Source organism: Lasioglossum baleicum, chromosome 9 (genome assembly GCF_051020765.1).
Source record: "Lasioglossum baleicum chromosome 9, iyLasBale1, whole genome shotgun sequence".
In the NCBI taxonomy this organism is placed as follows: Eukaryota; Metazoa; Arthropoda; class Insecta; order Hymenoptera; family Halictidae; genus Lasioglossum; species Lasioglossum baleicum.
Genome location: NC_134937.1, coordinates 8395210 through 8417309, shown reverse-complemented (window position 1 = coordinate 8417309; position 22100 = coordinate 8395210). Strand labels below are relative to the sequence as shown.

The following is a 22100-nucleotide window of genomic DNA, read 5'->3' as shown; positions in this document are numbered from 1 at the left end:
TCCGTCCGGTTCCGTTGTCGAGACCGTCTATTTGTTGTCGTTCAATTACGGTTTTATTTATTTGTCGGCTCGAGAGCTTCTATCACGTGCAGGAAACGACTAATGTAGGCTTCCAATTGTAGAGCGGTACGTTTCGTGACGAAAGAAATACAGTGGAAACAGCTAGAATATGTTATTAGCACGCGAGAATCTATCTTGCTCGCGTTTGGGCCTGTAATATTGTTGTTCATTGCTTTTTATAACAAATGTACCCTATCCGTCGTGTGTCACGCCACTATTATTCCCGATAACGGTCTCAAGTACACAGTTTTATGCCGTTTAACCATTGCTCGGCTACCTTTGACAGGGTTGCAAAATTCCGGATGCGAAGAAAGAGCAAGAAAAGTACGGACACGCTTGCTTACAAGAACGTCGTCGTAACTTTGTTTCGACTTGAGAGCAGACAGCGGTTTCTAGAAGAATTTAAAAATGCTGTTATATAATTTTCAACCTGTTAAACATATTGGGAAAGAAAATAAATTTCTATTCCACTCCAGTTCGTTGCAAATCAAGTAGAAAATTTTGCATGAAGATCCGCTGCCTACTTATGAGTAGGGATGGAATCAAGTACCTCGCAAACAAGTTCAAACTTTGATTGATCGAATTCGAACTCTTTATAAGTACTTCGAAGAACAGAAATAGTACTCCTAAGTATACGCGAACCTATGTCAGACAGTTTCGAACCTTTTAGAAGTACTTTCGTAAAGATACATATAAGTATCTTTTCGAAACTCATAAGTACTCATTTCGAGGTTCGATATCAATTTGTATCAAATGAATACTTTTCAAATATAATCATTGAAACATTACTGCTTTTAAGTAGCGATCGAAACCCATGAAATGAAACTTGGTTATCTCATCCCATCATTGCTTATGAGCAATTATCGTTGTCGGTCGATTTATCAGTTTTCCTTCGAATCGCGAAGGCACGTGCCGCGTGCACGTGTTAACATTATCTAACCGACGATGGAACGCGTTTCTTTCATTCGTCGAAACGCGACGCGCCGCTCTTGATGCGGTGCTACGGAGAATACCGTATTCCCAAACGAGCTCTACACGCTCTCCCTTTCTCTTTTTCTCCCTCGTGTCTGCGATCGATTCTTTTCCTCCGACATTCGTTCGAGCGAAAACGTAAAAAAAGCGGTGTGGGCGGCCGGGAGGGCAGTTTCACGCAACGAGAACGAAAGAAACCGAAAGGATCGAGGAACGAAGCCGAGGTCTAGCTCGGATCGAGAAACCGGTTCCACCGAGCCGTGCCACGGTCACGCGACTTTTCATCCCGATGCGGCCGGTTACGAAAGAATCGATCCTGCGACGATAAAGCACGAGCGTTACGCGCGCTTAACTACAGAGAAATCGAGGGACCGCGAAAGCACACGTGCTGCGCGAATCGGGGCTAACGAGGATAACGCTTACGAGGAACTGCCATAAACGTCTCCGTCGCGTCGTGCCGCCAGGCTATCAAATCTTCGCGAATGCTACTCGGTGCCCGGGTGAAAATAAAACTCGCGACCATTGCTTATATTGGGTTGTTATGGAAAATTAAAATTCAGTTCTATTTCTTTTTGCCATTCTCGAGGTAACTTCTCGTGTGTGGTGAATAAACATATGAATGAATACCTTCATTTTATCTTCGATTCTTCATTTGAAAACGGTACGAACTTTCTATCCAACCCAATATGTACTTCCGAATTCGTACAGATTCATCTATTCAGTTTGTACGAAAGATCTTCTCGCAATTCGTCGATCGGATTCACTTTCAACACGCTTAAACGCCACTTGCTTGCTTCGCGAACTCCCTGAATTCGTGAAGGAAATAAAAAAACGAAACGAATCTTTAAATTAATCCATCATCGCCGCTCCTAATGGCTGACCGCGTCTATTAGCTCGGCTGAAGTTTCCTCAGGTTCGTCGTGCAAGAGCACGGTGTTGTTCCAGTGACTAACTCAGGAGACAAAATTTTCAGGGGTCCTTGGACATTGACGTGAACCAGAAAGTAAACCTACAGAACGGTAAAGGAGCAAGAGTCTGTCCGAGAGTGTTCAAGATCCTTGCTTGCTCGACAGCGGAAGAAGGACAAGCCCAATTTACCAACGACCAAGGCACGATCTTAGGCGACCGAAAGTTTGCGAGGTTCGTCAAAGGAGCAGCAGCGGCCGCAAGAACCTCCAAGGACCTCGGGAGACCCTTTCACGGGACATGGCGGACGATAGTCGTCGATGAAAGCGTGGTCACGGATGGTGACCAAAGATGGCGAAAAAGGTCAACAACGGTGACCGAAGGCTACCTGAAAGCCTTCGAGGACTGGGATCCTTTGAGAGCAAGGACTCGGAAAACACTGAATATTCTCTGCTCGCTTGGGACTTTTTTTTACATTTCCTTCGACGCTCTTTTCTTCCTTTTATGCAGATCTTTCACATAAAAGTTAGATGATTGTTCAAGAGATATTCTAATCTGAAAGCGAAAAAGAGTGAGAGCAGCGCTATTTTACGCGACGTTAGAATTCCAGGCTCCGTTTTGGCGTACTCGTATGTATTTTACGCGACGCCAACGCCGACCAGACAGTCTCTCTCCCGCGGCCTGTGCACATCGAATGTTTACGATCGTTCTCGCGTCGCGTCTCCGTCTGCCCTCACACTTCCAAACACCCACGCTCCAAGTCTTTTGCCACGGTAGCGCGTGCTCTGACGTCATCGGCCAGTTAAACACCTACTTGCACGATTTAAACTTTAGACCTTGAGTCCGTGATATCATCCCGAAACATTCCCCGGTGGAGTGACGCGCGCGACGATGCCAATCAGACTATGTGCTCACTGAAATTAGACCGTCTTCCTGGTTGTTTAACTTGGGGAACCAATCGCTCGAGACGACCGAAAAAGTAACACTGCGTTCGATGAATTCTTTAACGGTGGTTTCTGTGCAGTGTTCAGGAATAATTGAAAGCGAAGGTCTGCTTTTGGGTCACAAAGAAGACAGCGTTAGAGCTGTTTGTACGAAATGGGATATTTCGGAGAATCTAGTATTTCCGAGGGATGTTTTCCCGCGGATCGAAGCGTTATTAGAGAGAAAACGGCATCAGTGGAGGAGAAAAGGCCGGATGGACGACTAGTACATACGTGGGCGCCATTGCGTCTGTAACCCCACGAGGTCGGCCTCGCTATGCTATACTCGTTGCGAACGGGAACGGTCAGTGGTATCGAGAATCTACCCACAATCTACACGGAATATTCAATGCGCTGTGCTGGTCACGCTTGCCATTTCTTAACACGCTGGATGCCGCGTCGGTCATGGACGCCGACAGAAAAATTTTCCGACACCGGAATCGTCAAACCAGAATTCAACCCCCACATATTTCTCCATCATCCACCAGTTCGAAATTATTTGTGAATGGGATCCAACAAATTTTGACATTCTAGAAGCGATCGACGAGACTCGCCATCTTCGATTTTGAAGCACAGCGTGCTTGTTTCGTTTCGTTTCACACTAGAATTCATCCCCACATGTTTGTCCATCATCCACCAGTTCGAAATCATTCCTGAATGGGATCCAACAAATTTTGACATTCTAAAAGCGATCGACGAAACTCGCCATCTTCAATTTTGAAGCACGGCGTGCCTGTTTTGTTTCAAACAAGAATTCAACCCCCACATGTTTGTCCATCATCCACCAGTTCGAAATCGTTCGTGAATGGGATCCAACAAATTTTTACATTATTTAGCATTTTCATAATCGGTAGACAATCATTCAAAAATCTCGAAGCACAAACAGGTCGACGATTTGGAATGAGTCTCGACCAAGCATCACCGTTGCTACCTATCCCCATTGCGCGGGCAAAAGCGATCGACGCGGTTCGCCATCTTCGATTTCGAAGCACAGCATGCCTGTTTCGTTTCTGGCACGGTGTATTTTTAACTTCTTACGCTCGTCGGAATTTATGTAACGATACCGTGTATATCCGATCGGATCCACGACGGCGACGTCGACGACCGTATCAAACGTTCTAATGGGGGCCGCCGTGAAATTAGGTATCGCCGCGCAGACTCCCACACAGACGACGTCAATTTGTGCTCATCATTCCGAGGAATTTATCGCTGAGAAACGCGACCGGGGTCTTCGGGGCTCGCGTGCCTGCTCGAAAAGAGACCGAGGATCGAGACCGTCGTCGAAAACAACTTTCCTTGACTCTCGATAGTTCGAGGTCTGCGATCAGAAATTTTTGAATCTTCGAAAGGAGGTCAATTATCTTGTATTATTTTAAAACGGAGCAACAAACAGAATAGATTAATGCAGTTCGTCCCTAGCCTTATTGAATCACCAGGTCCAGAGATGGGCAAACATTTTATTTAAATACAAATTTCGAATAAAGTGGCTTTTTTAAATTTTTATTTAAATAAAATTTTTGCCCAACTTTGACCAGGTCCACTCGATACGAGCAATATCTAAAATTCGCTCGATGCCTGGTCCCGATAAATCGAAATGCAGCAAGGGCGTGGTTCGCTATATGTACACGGTGTTGACTTTTTCGGACCACAGATAGGCCCGGGTATTGACCAAACGGCAAGAGGCGCGCCTCGTACACGAAGATCTCCGTGTCTCTGGACGTTCGACGCGGTTCACAAATTGTACATACGCAGAACGCGTTAGACACGCCGGTCACGCATCGCCGACTCCTGTTCAGGGTTCCATATCACGCTTCAATTTACACGGTTACGAAAGCAAGGAGAACAAACACGCCGCGAGGAGAGTCGTTCGATTGTTATACAACCTCGGGAGAGCCTCGCGTCGATTTCTTTCTTTTCATTCTCTCGCTGCCCGGAACCGTTGCGAAACCTCACAGTTCCTCATCGTTCGAGAAAATAGCAAATTTCTTGGTCGAACAAGAAGAAGAACAATCGAGCGCTCCCGCCAGTGTGGACTCGAGGAGATACGCGCGGATAAAACGGTAGACTCCGCTAGAAAAATAACGATAGCTCCGTGCGAGAGCTAAGATAACAGCACTATCTTTCGCGAGACAGCGATTCGACTTTATTTCGATCGGCGGTAAGCCTCCGCAGAAGTTATTCGAATCGCGGTACGCAACGGCTTTTCGCAAACGAATTTTCACTCACGCCTCATGGATTCACGCTTCTTTCCTGGAGATAGCTTCTCCTCCGAACAAATTCGCCAATCGATGAAACATTTTTCGAGCTCTGGGCGTTGTTCGATCATGACTAATACGCGTTATCTGTTCACCGATTTCACCCGATATCGTCCATGATCGACAGGCTCGTTCTCTCCATTCATAATTGCAATAATCACGACAGTGATTTCTAATTCGTTCTCGCGAGTCTACCTCGATTGCAGCTGGTTTTAGAAGCTCCGGTAATGTGGGCGGCGAGATAAAACTTCGCTTTCGTGTTCTCGTTTGTTCGCTGAACGGTCATTCGATCAAACTGCGACGCGATATGCGTAACGGCGCCCGTTACATCATACTCGTAGATTAGATTAAAGGTGGTTTCTGCTTTTTAGGTGGAATGCAACATTTGAAAATGTAAGTAATCGTCGCGCATGTCAACGGAGATGAACGATCTTTCTGCTGGCAGAAGAGAAATTCGCCCTTGCCCCGACATTGGGAACTGCACAATTATTCCGAAGCGATTCGAAATGCACCCTCGTCGCGAGCGAGCCGCTCGATCGAATAGAATATTCAATTGAGATCGGAGAGAGAGGAGCACTCGAATCGCCAACCGCGTTCCGCATCGATCTCGCGAAAATGCAAGGTTAATACGGAAATCTTTTCTCGGAACGGTACTCGCGATATGTGCATTAGCATCGCATTTGATTCGATACGACTCGGCGAGCGCTGTTCGAGCGTGCCGATTTCAGCTAGCCGAACCACCGGGGGGGAAGAGCGCGAAACGAGGATCAGTGGGTTAACGCGAGAGAGAGACGGGTAACGCGTCCTGTTACCTGGTCGCTCTTGAGAGCGGAGGGTGAGCGTTGGCTCGAGAGGGAGAGACCGGAAAAAAAGAAAGGAGAATCCGCAGGTTCGAAAGAAAGGGTCTGTAGTGTGTCAAGATGGCTCGTCGCCATGGTAACTCGGAGGAGGAACGTGTACTCTCTGGGTCGGCTCTTCTCTTTTGCATTTCCTTTCTACTCTGCGACTGCGACACGTTTCTCCTCCGCAATGTCCCGCGCTCCCCCTTTTATTACGTTAACTCGGTCCCGTCGTTACCCGCGATCTTCACCGCCTGCTGCGAGGACCGATAACGCTCGCTACTATACTCTGCTTCCCCGAACAGTCATTCCCTACCCCCACCAACCGCCGTTAGCAATATTCCCCTGGCAGTAGAGGTACGACGGTTCTGTGACGATTGGTCTCTCGAAGAAATTTGTTGCAATTAGTTTTAAACGCGTGCCATTTGATCAGTTCTTATGTGTTCGATTTAATGGTTTAAATAGACCGCGAATCTTTATGCAAAATAAAAATTGTCTGCGTCGGTTGCAAGAAATAGAAACTGAATTGAACGTTATTTCTTCCCTTAACGGATTTTAATGGAGGAGAAATCATATATTGACATGTTCAATCTTTAAAATTGTCCAACAATTTTGAATTTAATCTTCTCAAATTTTGCTATATAAATTTAAAGATCCGCAGTCTATTAGGACAAGTACATTCCCCGAAAATTACTTAGTTTAAGAGTTATGATTTTGTTCCCGAACGCTCATATACTCGACACACTGCGCGACAGTGCGATTTCCATAGGTTCTCTTCTGACGGACAAAAGCGCACCTGAAGTTCCTCCATAATCATAATAGCTGTCCACTCCACGCCGGTGTCGCCGGTCCAAAGCAAGTGGACCGGGGTGGTCAGCTATTATGACTTGGAGCGAGTCTCGGGTGTTTTCTTTCGAAACACCGATGTCGATCTCTAAAAAGGACTGATTTATACCGGTTTCAAATTGGTTGTTTTAGCGTTCACCCTAGTGAAGGGGTCCATCGGTCCATCAAGTCATTATTTATCAATTTAATTAACCATTAAGGAGCAGGGTAGAAAAATGAACCATTAATTTATTTCGACTTTGCGCCGTTCTTACAATACGTGCTCCAATAAAGATATTCATTAAATCATGTTTATAATTCCTAAAAATCTACAAGAATCGGTCCGTTCGAAATACGTCACCGAATCGAAGCGTCGGCAATGACCCGGTGCGTTCGAGTCCTTAGGGGCGAGTCTACTTTTTTACCAATCGAGTGTCAGTTGTCGGACGCGTGCTTTTGAAAGGTTCGCGGGCAGAAAAATTCAATGAAAAAGCACAATCGATGCGATTATTTGTTCCGGTGTGGAGGAACGAGGCGCGATAGGGACGAGGAACGACGGATTCGGAACGATCCACCCCGGTCGCAATCTCCGTTCCGAATCGGCGTGGACCGTGTGGAGGAGTCAGCCGGCTGTTTACGAGGGAGGACTAGATATGTATAGACTTATACGGACATATATGTATCGGACATATACGATAAATACCTGACAGACGAGAATCCGTCAGCTCCCCGTGGCCGCGGCTCGGGAACAACGACGAAAGGCTCCCCTGGCTACTCCTGGCATGCACACTGTCCTCAACCTTTAAATTTCCGATCGTAAACGCGGCGATCACTGACTGGCGGCAATGGATAACGATGACAACGAGATACGGTACAGAGATACGACACTTTTGCGGAGACACTCGCGCGAGGCTGTTGACCGATGCCAGCCCGGGCACGACACCAACTAAACTTCGCGTCTCCGGTCTCCGGCGCGGCGAGGCGGTTGCTAGAACGTGTGGAGTGTGGAGTCGTGGCCGTGGAGTGTGGAACAGCCGCGGAATCGATCGTAAATCCTCGGCGCACCACGCCTGCGTTTACAGACTTCCCTCGCTCCGCCCGGTCTCACGAGAACACTGGACAGGGAACCGACGACCAACAACCAACTAACCGAGACAAGGGACTTCGGGAGAGAAAACGCGACGCTGCCGTCCTCTCTCGGCGAACCCCCAAACAACCTACTATCTACCGAAGCTCCGCTTTTCGGTGGAAAACTTGGGAAATATAGTCGATTTCAAAATTTTCCACGATTTTTGCGTAAAATTTTCTATGTCCGACCGTAGCGAAGCTCTTGTATTTTAAGGGAGCAGACTCCTTGTTCCAGAATTGCAAGGGTGCAGGACTCGCGTTCTCATTTCTCGATACATAATACAAAAACTGGGTTTTCCAGTAGTGAAAAACGCTAGATAAAAGATCGACCTGGGGCGCTGTCGCCCTCAAAAGTCCTATTTTTTTTAGGCAGCATATAATTAATATTCGGACGCTCTAGAAAAAACAATAACCTTTTTAATATTGTACTGTAAAATTTGGTCTTTTTTGGGAAGCTAGAGCAATTAGTTTACTACAGGATGTGAAAAGAAATTTTTTCAAGAATTGCAATTGATCGGAATTGTAGAAAAAATACTAAAAGTCGCATTTTACAACTTTTTTTTATGTGGGCCTATATTGTAAATTTAAAAAATACGTTTTGTGGATCTGTGTCGCCTAAACATATCCTGAAAATTTCGTTGAAAGATGGTAAAATTGCAGATTTTTACGATTTTCGGCCTCTAACTGTTCCGATTTCGATGACTCTTTTACAGTGCACCAGTATAGGCCCATATAAAAAAGTTGTAAAATTCAACTTTTAGTATTTTTTCTACAATTCCAATTAATTGCAATTTTTTTTAAATTTCTTCTCACATCCTGTAGTAAACTAATTGCTCTAGCTTCCCTAAAAAGATCAAATTTTATAGTACAATATTAAAAAAGTTATTGTGTTTTTTAGAGCGTCCGAATATTAATTCGAGTCACTGTACATGCTGCCGAAAATGCAAATTACGCCTCGTAAACGAAAGGATAGGACTTTTGAGGACGATAGCGCCCTAGATCGATCTTTTATCTAGAGTTTTTGACTACTGATAAACCCCATTTTTATATTATCGAGAAATGAGAACGCGAATCACGCACCCTTGCATCCTGGAAACGAGTTTACCGCCTTAACGAGTCAGATTCGCGATGAAAATTTTTAAAAAGTCTAACAAATATGAATGTTACGCGTTTCTTTTTAGATGAAATAAAATTTGATTCGTTGGTAATCAATATTTAAGCATCAAAATAAATGTAGCCATACCAAAAGTGCAAATATTCTTTTCTCTTCTACGATATTTTTGGGGGTAAAGGCGTTTTGATCACTGTAACCGTAAAGAAAATGTTACGGCAAGGGGTAGAAGATCTGAAGAATAAGGCTTCAGTATTGTTCTTTTTATAAATATGTAAAGAATGGTAAAAACCACGATACTTTACAATTATTAATTCAATCGCGCTTGCACGCCGCCGATTATGCTTGCGAGTGGTGAACGTTAGAAAAAGATAAACGAAAGAGGCTATATGCCATTGTCGAAATGCATATAGCGCTTACGCAATATTGCACAAACTATTTATAACATTTATGTTCTATCGTTGCGCAATAAAGCCGATACGATAATAATAAACCGTCATTTTGCACATTGTTTCCGCACTGTCCTTGCACCGTTGTATATATCTCGATCTTTTCTCTCCCTCTCTCTCTGGCGTTCCTTTTTCCTCCGTTTAGCAACAATGATCGAGCATGCAATAAAGACGTATTGTTGCTAACGTCCCGCCGTTACGTACGGCTACTCGAGAACGCGTTTAACCGGACATATCCCAAGAACACGAGCGTTGCAAATTCATATTCATCGACGTGCAAATTCTTCGAATGACATCATGCCTTATCTCTATTTTAAACCTTCCCGAGAAATGATGTCAATATCGCCACCTTTTATGTCGGTGTGCCACTTTTCGGTTTCAAGCGGAATTCTCCGGTTGGCGCGATCGACGTTTGCGTCTACGAATTACATATTCGGAAAACGGAAAAGAAATAAAAGAAAATGGAAGTGGAGAATGAAATATAAAGGATTGTACGGCGAACCGCTGGTTTCCAGGTCGGCGGATACTTTGCCGGTTTCTGAATGCCGTTCGTCGAGAGAATCGGCATTAAATATTCCCGACTCGTGCGTCGTCGTACAACGAAATCAGATGCGACGATGATCGCACCGTGCGATAAGTGGGAGCCTATTAGACTGTGGCTCGCGAGTGTAGGCGAAACTGTCGCGCCGATAACATCCGCGATTCGGATATCTTGCCGCGAAAAATCGAGATAACTTCGGAGACGGGAAATCGAGTCCCGCGCGTCAAAGGCTGAACAATGACGAGCTCTGATTTATTGTTAGCAGTGTTAGGTCGGCGAATACGCGTGCGAAGAGTCCGATTTCTATATACACCTTCGAGGGTTCTCTTGCTAGAATGAAAAATACAATCGAGCGACACTTGTTGCATAGGAATGCTCGAAATCAACGCGAGACCCCGTCGAGGGCCAGGGCCCACGACCACCTACGGTATCTGAAAACTCGTCTGAGAGCTGGTCCCAACGGGAAACTAGTTTCTAAGGGACCTGGACCAGGTGTCCCTTCTTTTTCTAACCGTAATCCCTTTGTTGACTGCTGGACCGAAATTTCAACCCGACTGCGTCACCTTCGGTTCAAATCAGTTGAAAAGACTGTCTACTTACTCGGTATCGGGTACAGGTACGATCATAGAAGGTACGAGTCCGTTGTGGTCCAGGAAACGATTGTTTTCCGGCTCTTCTTGAACTGGTGTCTCGTACACCAGAGTTTCCACCATCGATCCTTTGCTCGAACCGAAGGAAACTCTGCGGGATAGAAAAAGAGATTATTCGAAATGATTCGATCGTTGGTAAAGTTTTTCGTTGCGCTAAAAAATTTGGCTTTGGAACAACCGGAAAGTTTCCATTTCCAAGAGGAAGGATACCAATTTGGAGAAAAACTGGTTGCAATTGACTTTTCGAAAAGGGTCGTAAGTAGGGATGGGATCAAGTACCTCGCAAACAGGTTCGAACTTTGATTGATTGCATTCAAATTCTCCATAAGCTCTCCCAAAACAGAAACAGTACTCCTAAGTATACTCGAACCTATGCCATACAGTTTCGAACCTTTTACAAGTACTTTGCTAAACGGAAATAATGCTTGCAAGTATATTCGAATCTTGGTCGAACAGATTCGAAACTTTTCTGAATATCGTTCCGGAAATTCTCTGATATTTCTAATCATTATTTTTTCATCGTCTGCTATGTTAGAAGTGGAAAATTATCTGAAATCACAATATTTAGAACGCAAAGAAGACTCGTTGTTATTTTGACGTTGTATAAAAAAAAAATGAATACTTTTCAAATATAATCATTGAAACATTACTGCTTTTAAGTAGCAATGGAAACCCATGAAATGAAACTTGGTTGTTGAAATTGACTCGTATTCGTGAGTACATATTGATCTTGATCCCATCCCTAGTCATAAGGGCTTCGAGGGTGCGGTAGACGAGCACCGATTCGGAAAGAAAAGAAAACTGTGCAGTTAGCCGCCGCCGCCGCCTTGTGGAAAGTCGCAAAAATAGTTGGCGTAAACCTCAATTTCCTATCGCGTGACAGAGCTCGAAGCGAGTGAATCGGACACTCGGTAACCGCATGCAGCGGGCGGTCCCATATCAAAATCGAAATCCCGCGATCGAGGATCGAGTTACGCCGATCAAGCACCGTCGAGATTAAAGCTGCGAGTCTGTACGCACGGTCTTCGCCTGTTTTCCGCTGACTTTTCGAAATATTATCATCTCCTCGAAAATAAACGACTAGACCGAACCGCAGACCGCAGACTTAACCCCTTGTGTAAAATATTACAAAATTTCTCTGAATGTCCATTCTTTGCTCGCTAATTATATTAATTTATAATCTTAAAATGAGAATTTATGTAAATATATTAAACACAAAAGGTTTTTAATAATCTATACATTTTGGTTGGCTACATAAGGGTTAATCTATCCCTTCATCGAAATTTTCATAATCGAATGTTCTCTTCCTCCTCCTTTAAAACCTCCCTCTGGATAAAATTTGATATTTTCTCTTTTATAAATTTTTCAGTAGTCTCGCGGCAATTAAGATTTCCGTGATTTTCCTTCTCGGGTCTAGAAGTCGATACTTATGGTGCGCCTGAGCGTACTAACAACAAGTCCTAAGGCTCCGCGTGGTTGATCAATATTTTCTGGTCGCGGCGAGAGTTCCTGCTTTCGGTGGCGAAACGGGGTTCTGATCCAGACTAGACCGATTGTCGGTGCGGTGCTGCCACGTGGTGGGAAGATTATTCAACGAAACTGCATCGTTTCAAGGGTAACACGCCGATAATGCATCGCGGAGATGCGTCGGACGGTGTACACAAACAAACGGGTTTTAACGTCGCTTGACACGTTCACTGTCGTATCAATGACGCAATCCTTTCAACCATTCGAAACAGGTTAACGAAGTTTTAAGTCGGATTTTTTACGGGGGCGGCTCAGCGATCAACGCGTTGGAAAAGGTGCATGATGCTTCTATAAAAGCTTTTACAAAAAGATCGGCTACGATTGCTGCAAGCTCCCGTACAGGGTGTGTAAAAAAATAATGGTCATCTGGTCTAGGGGTGAATCTACACCTCTGAAAATTGTTGTTAAAGTTTGTTTTTATACATCAATACCTTCCACTCATCCAGAAGAGAGAAAGTTCAAAAGAAGCCACATGTCGCAGATCAATAGTTATTGAGATATAAGCTGTTGAAGTTTTTGCAAAATGTGTACCTATACTTCACATTCGTATTTAATAATGTAGGATTAATATTCTTATGTGTAACAGTGGATACAAAGGTATTCTTTCACATTTTGCAACTTCAAATTTATGATTCGAATGGGCAGGGAGACGATCACTATTTTTTGGTACGGGCCTATCGACGAATGTCCCTTTAAATTTCGTTTTGCTTGAGTAGGTTTGCTTTGCGTGGTAGTAGGCTTCTGTCTATAAGTATAACTCCACACAATCAAATTTTGCGGAAACTTTAACAGTTTACATTTCAACAACTATTTGTCGCAGACAAATAGCTTCGATACGACACGTAGCTTCTTTCAAAATTTTTCTCCTCTGGATGAGTGGCAGGTGTTGTAAAACAGCTTTAACAACAATTTTCTTTTTTATGAATAATTTGGCGGCAAGTTTGTCTCACAAATGTCCACCGATCCGGATCTGTAGATTCACCCATGGGACGGATGACCATTACTTTTTATGCATCCTGTACATAACGATCGTATCTTCCTGAAATTGCCCGAAAACATTCGGACATCTGTGTACACACACAGGCCCGTATCCTTTTGTACAGCGTCAGCGACCGACCCCTCTACTTACGGCCGATCTGTGTCACCGTTTCAAACTGTTGCCGATGACGTAACTATAATTCGCAACCATCTGCCCACGCTCCCAGCTCTCTCGCTCTCCTCCCCCGAAACGCGAATTCATCCACTGAAAGTACTTCCTATCGTGACTCACGCGGCCAGCAAAAATCGTAACAAGAGGAAATTGCGCAAGCCTCTCTCGTCGGACAACTCCAAAAACGCTGAAACGCGCCGACCCCCCGGCTTTCACCTACTCTAACGGACTTGTACGGATAAAGGAAACGAGCTTTCGTTAAGAAACGTCTGGTGGGCGAGATCAAGCTCTTCGGCTGCACCCCCGCACTGTTTCAAACTTCATTCATACGTACCTCCCAGAGTTGGGCAAAAATTTTCTTCAAACAAAAATTTCGGATAAAGTGGGTTGTTGTTTCAAGTAGGTTTTAAATCGACTTTATTCGAAAATTTTATTTAAATAAACTGGTACTTCCGTACATAGAGGTGGTAACGAGAGTCGACTCCACATTTTTATTTGGACACTCTTCAAAAGAGTGGGCCCATATTGAAAATTTAAAAAATACGTTTTTTTAGATCTGTGTCAATGATATGCGTTGCGAAAGTTTCATCGAAATCGAATGATGCGGGGAAAAACGACAGACATTGTGAAAGATATTAAGAATCCTTCGATTTGTCGCAGTTAGAGGCTGAAAATCGTGGAAAACTACCATTTTTGCCATCTATAAACGTTTGTAGCTAATTGCAACGTCGCGTCGGCTGATTTTGATGAAATTTTCAGAATATGTTTAATCAAGCCCCCATAAAAAAGTTGAAAAATGCAATTTAACTATTTTCTCTGCAATTCCGAAAACTTGCAATTTGTGTCACGTAGCGTAGCAAACCAATTGCTCTGACGTCTCAAAAAAGTGAAAATCGTATGGTCCAATGTTAAAAAGGTTATCGTCTTCTTAAGAGTCACTTTAATCTGTTCACTCGAACTTGTAACTACATATCCACCGTGATCCGATCGCGTTCAGCTGGCCTTCTAAGTGCGCGGCGTGTATCGAGGCTCAAGGTATGCCTAACAATCCGGAAGTAATCGCGGATCAGCGAAGAGGAAGAAAAAATTGAAAGACGCGCGCGAAGATCCGATCGTCTTCCGACCTTCGGGAGACTGAGGAGGCGTTTCACGCTCGAGAAATTCTGTTACTCTGTCCGCACGATGAAATGTTTATATCAGGCTCGCGTGGGTGGATGTGCTCGTCGAATAAAAGGATGTTTATTAACGGCGATCGGGCGTATAAGTGCGCGCGTGTAATCGACAAAGAAGTATTCGTAACTGTGTCTGCAAGGACAGAGGCGGTATAGAGGTTGGGCTTTGTTCGAGCACGGTTCGCAAGACGTTCGCATGACCGTGACCTAGCCAACATGTAAATGTCACGGGAGTTTCTTGTGGGATGCGCCTTGAAACGCGAAAGACGGCTCGCGATCAGTTCGGCGCGGCTCGGCTCCGCTCGGCCCGTTCGCGAAACCGGTATGCCATGGTATCGCATCCTGCGCGGTGTGGCGCCGAGTATCCTCGTGTCTTCTTCGTGTGTTCGATCGACGAGCCTCCGCTTTGTCAACCGATGTCCGATCAAATGAATTAACGCGCGAGTCACCCGTTCCGTTCCGCCTTTCTTCGAGGCGGTGCGCCGTAACATCGGTGGGTGACGCGAGCGACGAAGGCCGCGCGTCGATCACCGTTTCCGCGTTCGATCTCGGTTCACCAACCGAAAATAAAAGGAGCCGCCCGAAGAGAAAAGGGGATAATTTTAACCCAAGCGACTCGGCTCGAAACGCTCGCACCTTGACAGTGAACGGACTCCCGTCGTGTCCTCTCTGACGCAAACGTTCCTACCATTCCGCGTGGTTTCGCGTCGATTCTTCGTTCGAGTCACACGGAAATACCTTTTCGCGTGCGATCAAAGGAGTCCGTATCGCGATCCCGTGGAAACATTGACGCGCGACGGATAATAGAGAAAATCCGATTATCGTTCATCTCTCGGGTTCCAGGAAATGCTTGTCGATCGATCGTTTACCGGCTAAAAAGACCGAGACTCCGGGAGAGAGTTGACTCCGGAGACCGCGACAGGAAGTCGAGCGGCACACCCAGATTTCGTTCCACGTTTAGGACGACATAGAGCTCCAAATATATTTGTTTCGTACAGTTCTCTTTATCGTGAGTGCATCAAATCCGCTGTCTAGTCGTGTACATTAGTTATAAATAGAATGCGGATCTTTATGCATTTATGAAGAAATTGGTCGGACGAAATATGAAACAATAGAAGATTTTAAAAATCCAAGAATGTTGTAATGTTGTTTTGTAATGTAACAAAGTCGTTAAGGGATGAAATCAATTTTTATGTTATTTCTGCTTCCCACAATCGATGCAAAATATTTTTATTTTGCATGAAGATCCGCAGTCTAGTTATTACCATCGGTAAATGAAACAATGAATGTCAAAATTGTCCAGTTTGTTACTCGTTTGCTTAATGAAATTATTTCAACGCAAAACGGAACATTTAATTTAATTTAATTTTGCTTTTTGAAGTGCTTACCTTTTCAGACTAGTGTGCTTGGCGCCGTTGAACAGTTTGTTCTTTCGATCGCTGCCGACGGTGCTGGCGTCGCTGTTGATGCTGTACAGGCTGTCGTCTTTGGTGACCTTGGGGGTGTGCAGCGTCGATTTCTTGACCACGGTGCCGTTGTGCTTGGAGTCACCGAAGCACTCGATGGTCGGTAGCCCCGGTTGATATTGCTGATGCTGATGTTGATGCTGATGCTGATGCTGTTGCCGGTGGCGCTGGTCGTTGATCGAGGAGGTGTGCTCCTCGATCTTGGTCGGGACGATCATGGTTTTGGCGGCGTCCGAGCGACTCCTCGGGGAAACGGTGATCGCCGACTTCGAGGCCAGGTGAGGACGTTCTCTCGGGCTCTTCGGCAGCTTACTAACGCGATGGCTCGTCTGATTCGAGTCTCCCGGTGGCGGCTTGTCTTCCGTCGGCAACATGTACGACAACATCGTCCTGCCTCCGTTCACCTGCGCGAAACAGAACAACAAGACCGCTCTGAGACCGGAAATGGAAAACAGACTGCGCTGGGGGCACACCGTTGTACGCGGACTACCGGCAACCACGCGACGCGCTGCCAGCCATTTTCAAAGTGGTCCCAAGCCATAATCAAAATGTGTACAGGTCATACCGAACGTTTATCGACCTGCACCTACGTCGAACCGCCGCGTATCTTGAGAAATAATATCTTTGTGGCATTATTAACTCTTCCGGCATTTTACCATAATTTCATGACGATTTAGACTTTTTTTGATGTTGTTCCTAGAAAGCGAACAATAGCAAATGGAAATTTTTATGAAATATTCCTGAAAGTCAGTACGAGGTACAGGATGCGCCATCTTTTATGTCGGTATGTAAAGATTGAATAACTTTTAACATTTATCAACCGATTGTGACTTGAGTAAACATGTTTTCGAAACGTCAATTCAGTACAATTTTAACCATGAATCGCTTCACACCGAAACAACGCGCCGAAATAGTGACGCTGTACATTGAAAATAGTCGTTCAGTTGTGTTAACTCGACGTGCAGATCGTTGAAAATATCGTGGCCAAGAAGCACCATCTGACAACACTATTGGTCGTTTGGTGTCGAATTTTGTTGAGCACGGGACAGTGGGAGATCGTCGACATGCCGTTCATCAACGCCCAAGACACTGCAAATCAAACAATGCAGTTTCTGCAACGAAACTTCCTTGGACGTGTGGTGTCAAAAAATGGCGACATTGACTGGCTACCCAGATCTTCAGATTTGACCCCTCTGGATTTCTTTTTGTGGGGTTATTTGAAAAGCAAAGTCTACGCCAGCAAGCCTCAGACCATTGACGAGCTCAAGGCAAATATTCGTGCCACAATCGTCGCTATACCGCCCTTTGGCCAATAAAGGCGGCCACTTGATTGATTTTATATTCAAAAACTAGTCCAAATAAATGGTAAAGGTCCAAATTAAATAAAAATACCTCATACATGGAAATCGATTGTTTCTTTTTTAAAGTTATTCAATATTCACATACCGACATAAAAGATGGCGCACCCTGTAGTACCCAACCTAGGTGCCGGTCCAAACGGTACTTTCCCATATTTTGGATGAAAAAGGTCACAAGCACATGTTCCAAATGAAGCGAGAAGATAAAGAATGAATGTATGATTTCAGTCGGGAAATGGTAGTTTACCGTTTGCGGAATTCGAGTAATTCGCAGAGATGAGACGAGACGGGAAGCGGAGAAATCGATGCGGCTCGAGGATCGGTCCGAGTCCGCGGAATCTATCCTTTTGCTCGTCTCGCCGAGCCGAGCCGAGCCGAGCCGAGCGGGAAAGAGGTCGCGCTTGAATTACCAATTGGAACTAATTACACCGAGCGCCGTGAGTTAATATCTATTAACGCTTCAACGATCTCCGTGGAGCGCTTTCTTTCCCATAGCGGATCGACACGGCGTCGCCCGACTCCATAGACTAGAGACGCCGCGCCGCCGCGAGAGCGCTCCTTCTCACGCGTCCTCGCTCTCATGCGAACGAGAGCTTAACCCTTTCGGTATCGAATACCCTATCGTTCGTGGCACGCTCCTCAGCATCGAATCATCACAGGTCCGTGGCGCCGAAAGGGTTAACGAGGAATCTCATGAAAGAGGGAATGTCCGTTAGCCTTTGATTTTCGCGGCGGTACACGGTTTTTTTTCGGGACGATACGGGGGGGAAAGGAGCTTCGAATCGGAGGCGAAGACCGAGAAAGGAATCCCGAGAGCCGTGACGGGAATCCAAGACGTTGGATCATCGCTGACCACAGTGGATCGCGTTCGCGCTCAAAGGATGCGCCCGGGAAGATGCCGACGCGCATCGGCGCATCGGTGTGGCGGCTCGCGAAAGCCGTTCGAGAGGCAGATCGTGACTCACGGTCCGTCTCCCCGCGATTCTCCGTATCGGTCTTTTTACCGGCTATTTTACGCCAGTCCGGGAATTCTCTCGATCCTCGCCGAGCGTAATGCACCTGGACGTTTCTCGGTCGGCGACGGTCATACCTACGCGTGACCCTTGTCTTCTCACGATGGTCTGGGCGAGAGTCTAATCAGAAAGACGGAAGAGAATCGAAAAAATTGAGAAAATCGCGAAGAAGAAGCTGGAAGAGGTGTTGAAAGCTAAGAAGTTAGAAACAAAGTAGAGAAGTCGGGAGCCTGAGAGGAGCAAGGTCACGAATATTGACATAATCTAAGTATCTAATGTGTAGAACATACGTGGACCGGAAGCTCCGTAGCCCATTAGAGCGACGATAAAGCGATCGGCTACCCATGACTAGCGGTTCTCAGCGTGGCGCGCGGCAGCCTGGCGGGAAATCGAAGAAGGTGTCGCGTCGCGTAGCAAGGAAGAATCGAAGGAAGAAACGTGGACTGTTCGCCACGAGAACGGTTCTCCGCAACTGGCGGGGAGAACGTCGCGCGAAACCGCGACGCAAAACCGACCCAAAGGTTAGAGGAATGGCGGCCTCGGACGCTTATACCTACGTCTACTCCACTGTGCTCGGAAGTTCGCTCCTCGCTCAAACTGTGCTCGCGTCGCGCCTCGCCTCACTTCTCGCCTTGCTCTTGCCTCGTTCCCGCCCGCCCCAACCAGTCGTCGTTCGATCGAGCCGAGCGGCGATGCAATAGACGCGAAAACCGTCTATATCGGAACGACCCCACCACCGCTTCCACCGCCTCCGCCGCCTCCACCGCCGTTGCTTTTACCTATATCGGTTCCGCGTACACTATACTCGCGAATCGACCTCCGGGCTTCAATCATCGCTCGAGACTTTGCGATGCACTCTCGAGGGCCTCGCTCGCTCGCTCGCTCGCGTTCTGCGCTCCCGAGCTCTGCGCGAGCCGACGCGCGTAGATAATCCTTTCGACCAGCCACCCGCATCGCGTCGCCTTCCCCATCGAAGCACCGGAATAATACCCTTCGGGATCTAGGCATTATCTTTTCCAGTAGTTAAGCTTTTGTACAGCTTCGCGGACATTTCGAATCTCTCGGTACAGGGCCCGGACATTTATCCGGGGCGGCAAAATTTAGGGGCGCCATTTTGGCTGTAAATGTGAGAAAAATATTAATATGTTAAACACCCAATTAATAGAAAATTTGCTTTTATTAAAATTTAAATAAAATGATTTGATTTTTATTGAAAATAAATATGTACGTTCATTTAGAATATATATATATATATATATATATATATATTCTTAGGGGGCGGCAATTTGCTTTTTTGTCCGGGGCGACGTAACCGCTTGAGTTTGATTGAAGAAGCACGCGACATAAATGGGAATAGTCAACTTTCACATTTTGATATTTTTTCAATTGCTATTGACTTCTAAATGTCCACCAACTGCGAGATATATTAAGTTACAAATCATTGAGAACGAATTATGTTTATAAATATTCAGTTCCATTGCGATATCTTTGGTGGTTTAAAAGTTACTCAAACATGTCGCGGGCTTCTTCAATCGGGTCCAGCGTGCGACGCTTGGAAATGTTTCAACGAAATGATTTCTAACAGGCATTAAAAAGCTCGGAGAATAGAGACACAATAGCAAACGAAGACACGAATGAATTAGCAGTGAGTAGCTCTATTGTGGAACGGAGAGAAGATTCGGAGATGGTGGCCCGTTGATCGTGGCCCTCGAATCTCACGGGTGGCCTCGTCGACGCGTTCATCGTGCGTTACGGCCGCGTGTTATTTTTCTTTCACTTTCGAACGTGAAACGCACAAAGAGAAAACCGTACAAGTTTCGTCTCGCGAGCGTAATAGAATCCGACGAACGGTAAATGACGGGAACGTTTCTTCTCGCGAAGCGACCTCTCGTAGTTCTGAAAGGAATATCCAATATTCCAAGTGGATCCAATTACGCGAGCAAGCCCGCGCAAACATCGCGGAATCGGGAAACCGAAATCGAGCGAGGTCGAAGCGATGCCGACGACGCGACGGTGAATTATTCGTGAATTATTCGCGCGGAGTGGGCTCGCGTAAAATCACCGTGAAAACGGGTCGCAGACGAGTACCATTTCATTCTTCGGATACTTACGCTCGTGGAAAGCTGTTCCAGGGTTGCTGGATTTCGCGAGGCTCGCGTGCTGGACTGGCATTTGGGCTGCCTGTAACAGAAACGCGATAGTCCCTGGTCAGGTTTTAGCCTAGATCGCCGCGAGAATTGTCGGAAGCGACGGAGAACAACACAGCTTCTTGCCCTGCACCCATCTCTGCATTTCCTAGGACCTCCTCTACCCTCCATAATCCCTTCCCCTGTCTAGATTCTTCATCCCTTTCTGAATCCCTCTCCCATCTCTCCTCTGGGCCCTTTCTCTCTTCCCTTCTTTCATAATCTCTTCCTATCCTCTCTACATTCTTTCCTCGTAGTCTTGTTTTTAGAACCCCGTCGCGGTTACTACAAAAACGGTAATGCCTTGCCATTGTTGGCCACGAAAATGCATCGAACGATCATGCATATACTGCATGAAAAAAGTACCTTGGAAGTTATCGGCACCGCGCCGGCATTCCAGGATAGTTCAGCGGGGGAGAATGAAAACGGGGTTTCGCTGGAGGGTAACGCGTACCGCCGCGCCGGGCGATTCTAAAAAAGGCCATTAGTCGAGAGAAACGCCGGGATGCACCCTCGGCTCGCGACCGGCGCGGCAGCCTTCAACCCTGGCCGCGCGGAGCCACTCTTTTTCAATGGGCAATGCGTCGCAATGGGTCGACGGGCGCGGCGCGGCGCGGGACGAGGCGGGAGGAAACGATCTCGTCGCTTGAATAGGCACCTGTTTTCGCAGACAGGTGACACGAACACGTACCGGCGAGAGCGCGACGCGACGCACCGATGCACCTCGGCGACGAGGATAGGCGCGGGTAGAAGCGGGCAGATACGGGAACGGACAAGGCAAGGCACGACAGGGCACGACACGGCCCGGCCCGGTCTATGGAAACGCGTGAGAACCTCGGGATAGACCGGGAGAAGGGCAATGACTCCTAGAAGAGCGCGGGTGCGCCGACAGACGAATGCGACATCGAGAATAAAACCTTCCTCGAGGCTGACGCGTCTTGGGGAGAGAAAGAGTGGCTTCGACCGTCTGGCCAGGCCCTCTCCTATCTTTCTCTCGAGAGATTTCCGGGGATACGGAACCTACTCGACGGACAAGCAGGCCCTCCCTCGTTCCGCGAGACACGTTGTTTAGCCCCGTGTAGCTCTCCCGTCCCCTAACCTCTCTTTCTCCGTTTTCGCTCGAGTAATCTCTTTTTCGGCACCGAGAGAGAGAGAGAAACGCTCTCCCGACACGCAAATGTTTATTATGCGCAAACGGAGACACGAGATCGATCGAATCTCGAGGACCCTAGAACAAGTTGACTGCAATCGAGGTATCGTGCCGCACCGGGTAGATGAACTCGCGGATGGATCGCTCGCGGCGTGCAAACCGCGAGCACCGACAACAAAGAGGGCGACGCTCGTTCAGCGGTGTTGCGCGACGCGATTACGGCATCGAGACAACCGTCTCTGTCGTACCGCTGAATTGATAAATCTGCGCGACCCCGCTATTCGACGAGCTGCTCTGGCTTGCGTCCCTCTTCCTTCGAGCCATCGGAGAACATCCAACTCTCGTCGCTGGTTCACGTC

The 22100-nt window shown here is 46.5% G+C and overlaps 1 protein-coding gene across 5 annotated transcripts in view; it reads right to left on the bottom strand.

Annotated features, from left to right (window-relative positions):
* Positions 1-22100, bottom strand: part of LOC143212242 (uncharacterized) — a 76754-nt gene that overhangs the window by 29891 nt on the left and 24763 nt on the right. For 3 of the 5 annotated variants that reach the window (XM_076430845.1, XM_076430844.1, XM_076430847.1), the window contains 3 exons: positions 20517-20586; positions 15957-16438; positions 10670-10810 (listed from right to left, as the gene is read on the bottom strand). In XM_076430845.1, coding sequence (XP_076286960.1) covers positions 10670-10810; positions 15957-16438; positions 20517-20586 — 693 coding nt within the window. Of the gene's footprint in view, positions 1-10669; positions 10811-15956; positions 16439-18695; positions 18917-20516; positions 20587-22100 lie in introns of those variants that run through there. The other 2 variants (XM_076430849.1, XM_076430848.1) reach the window with 2 other exon arrangements.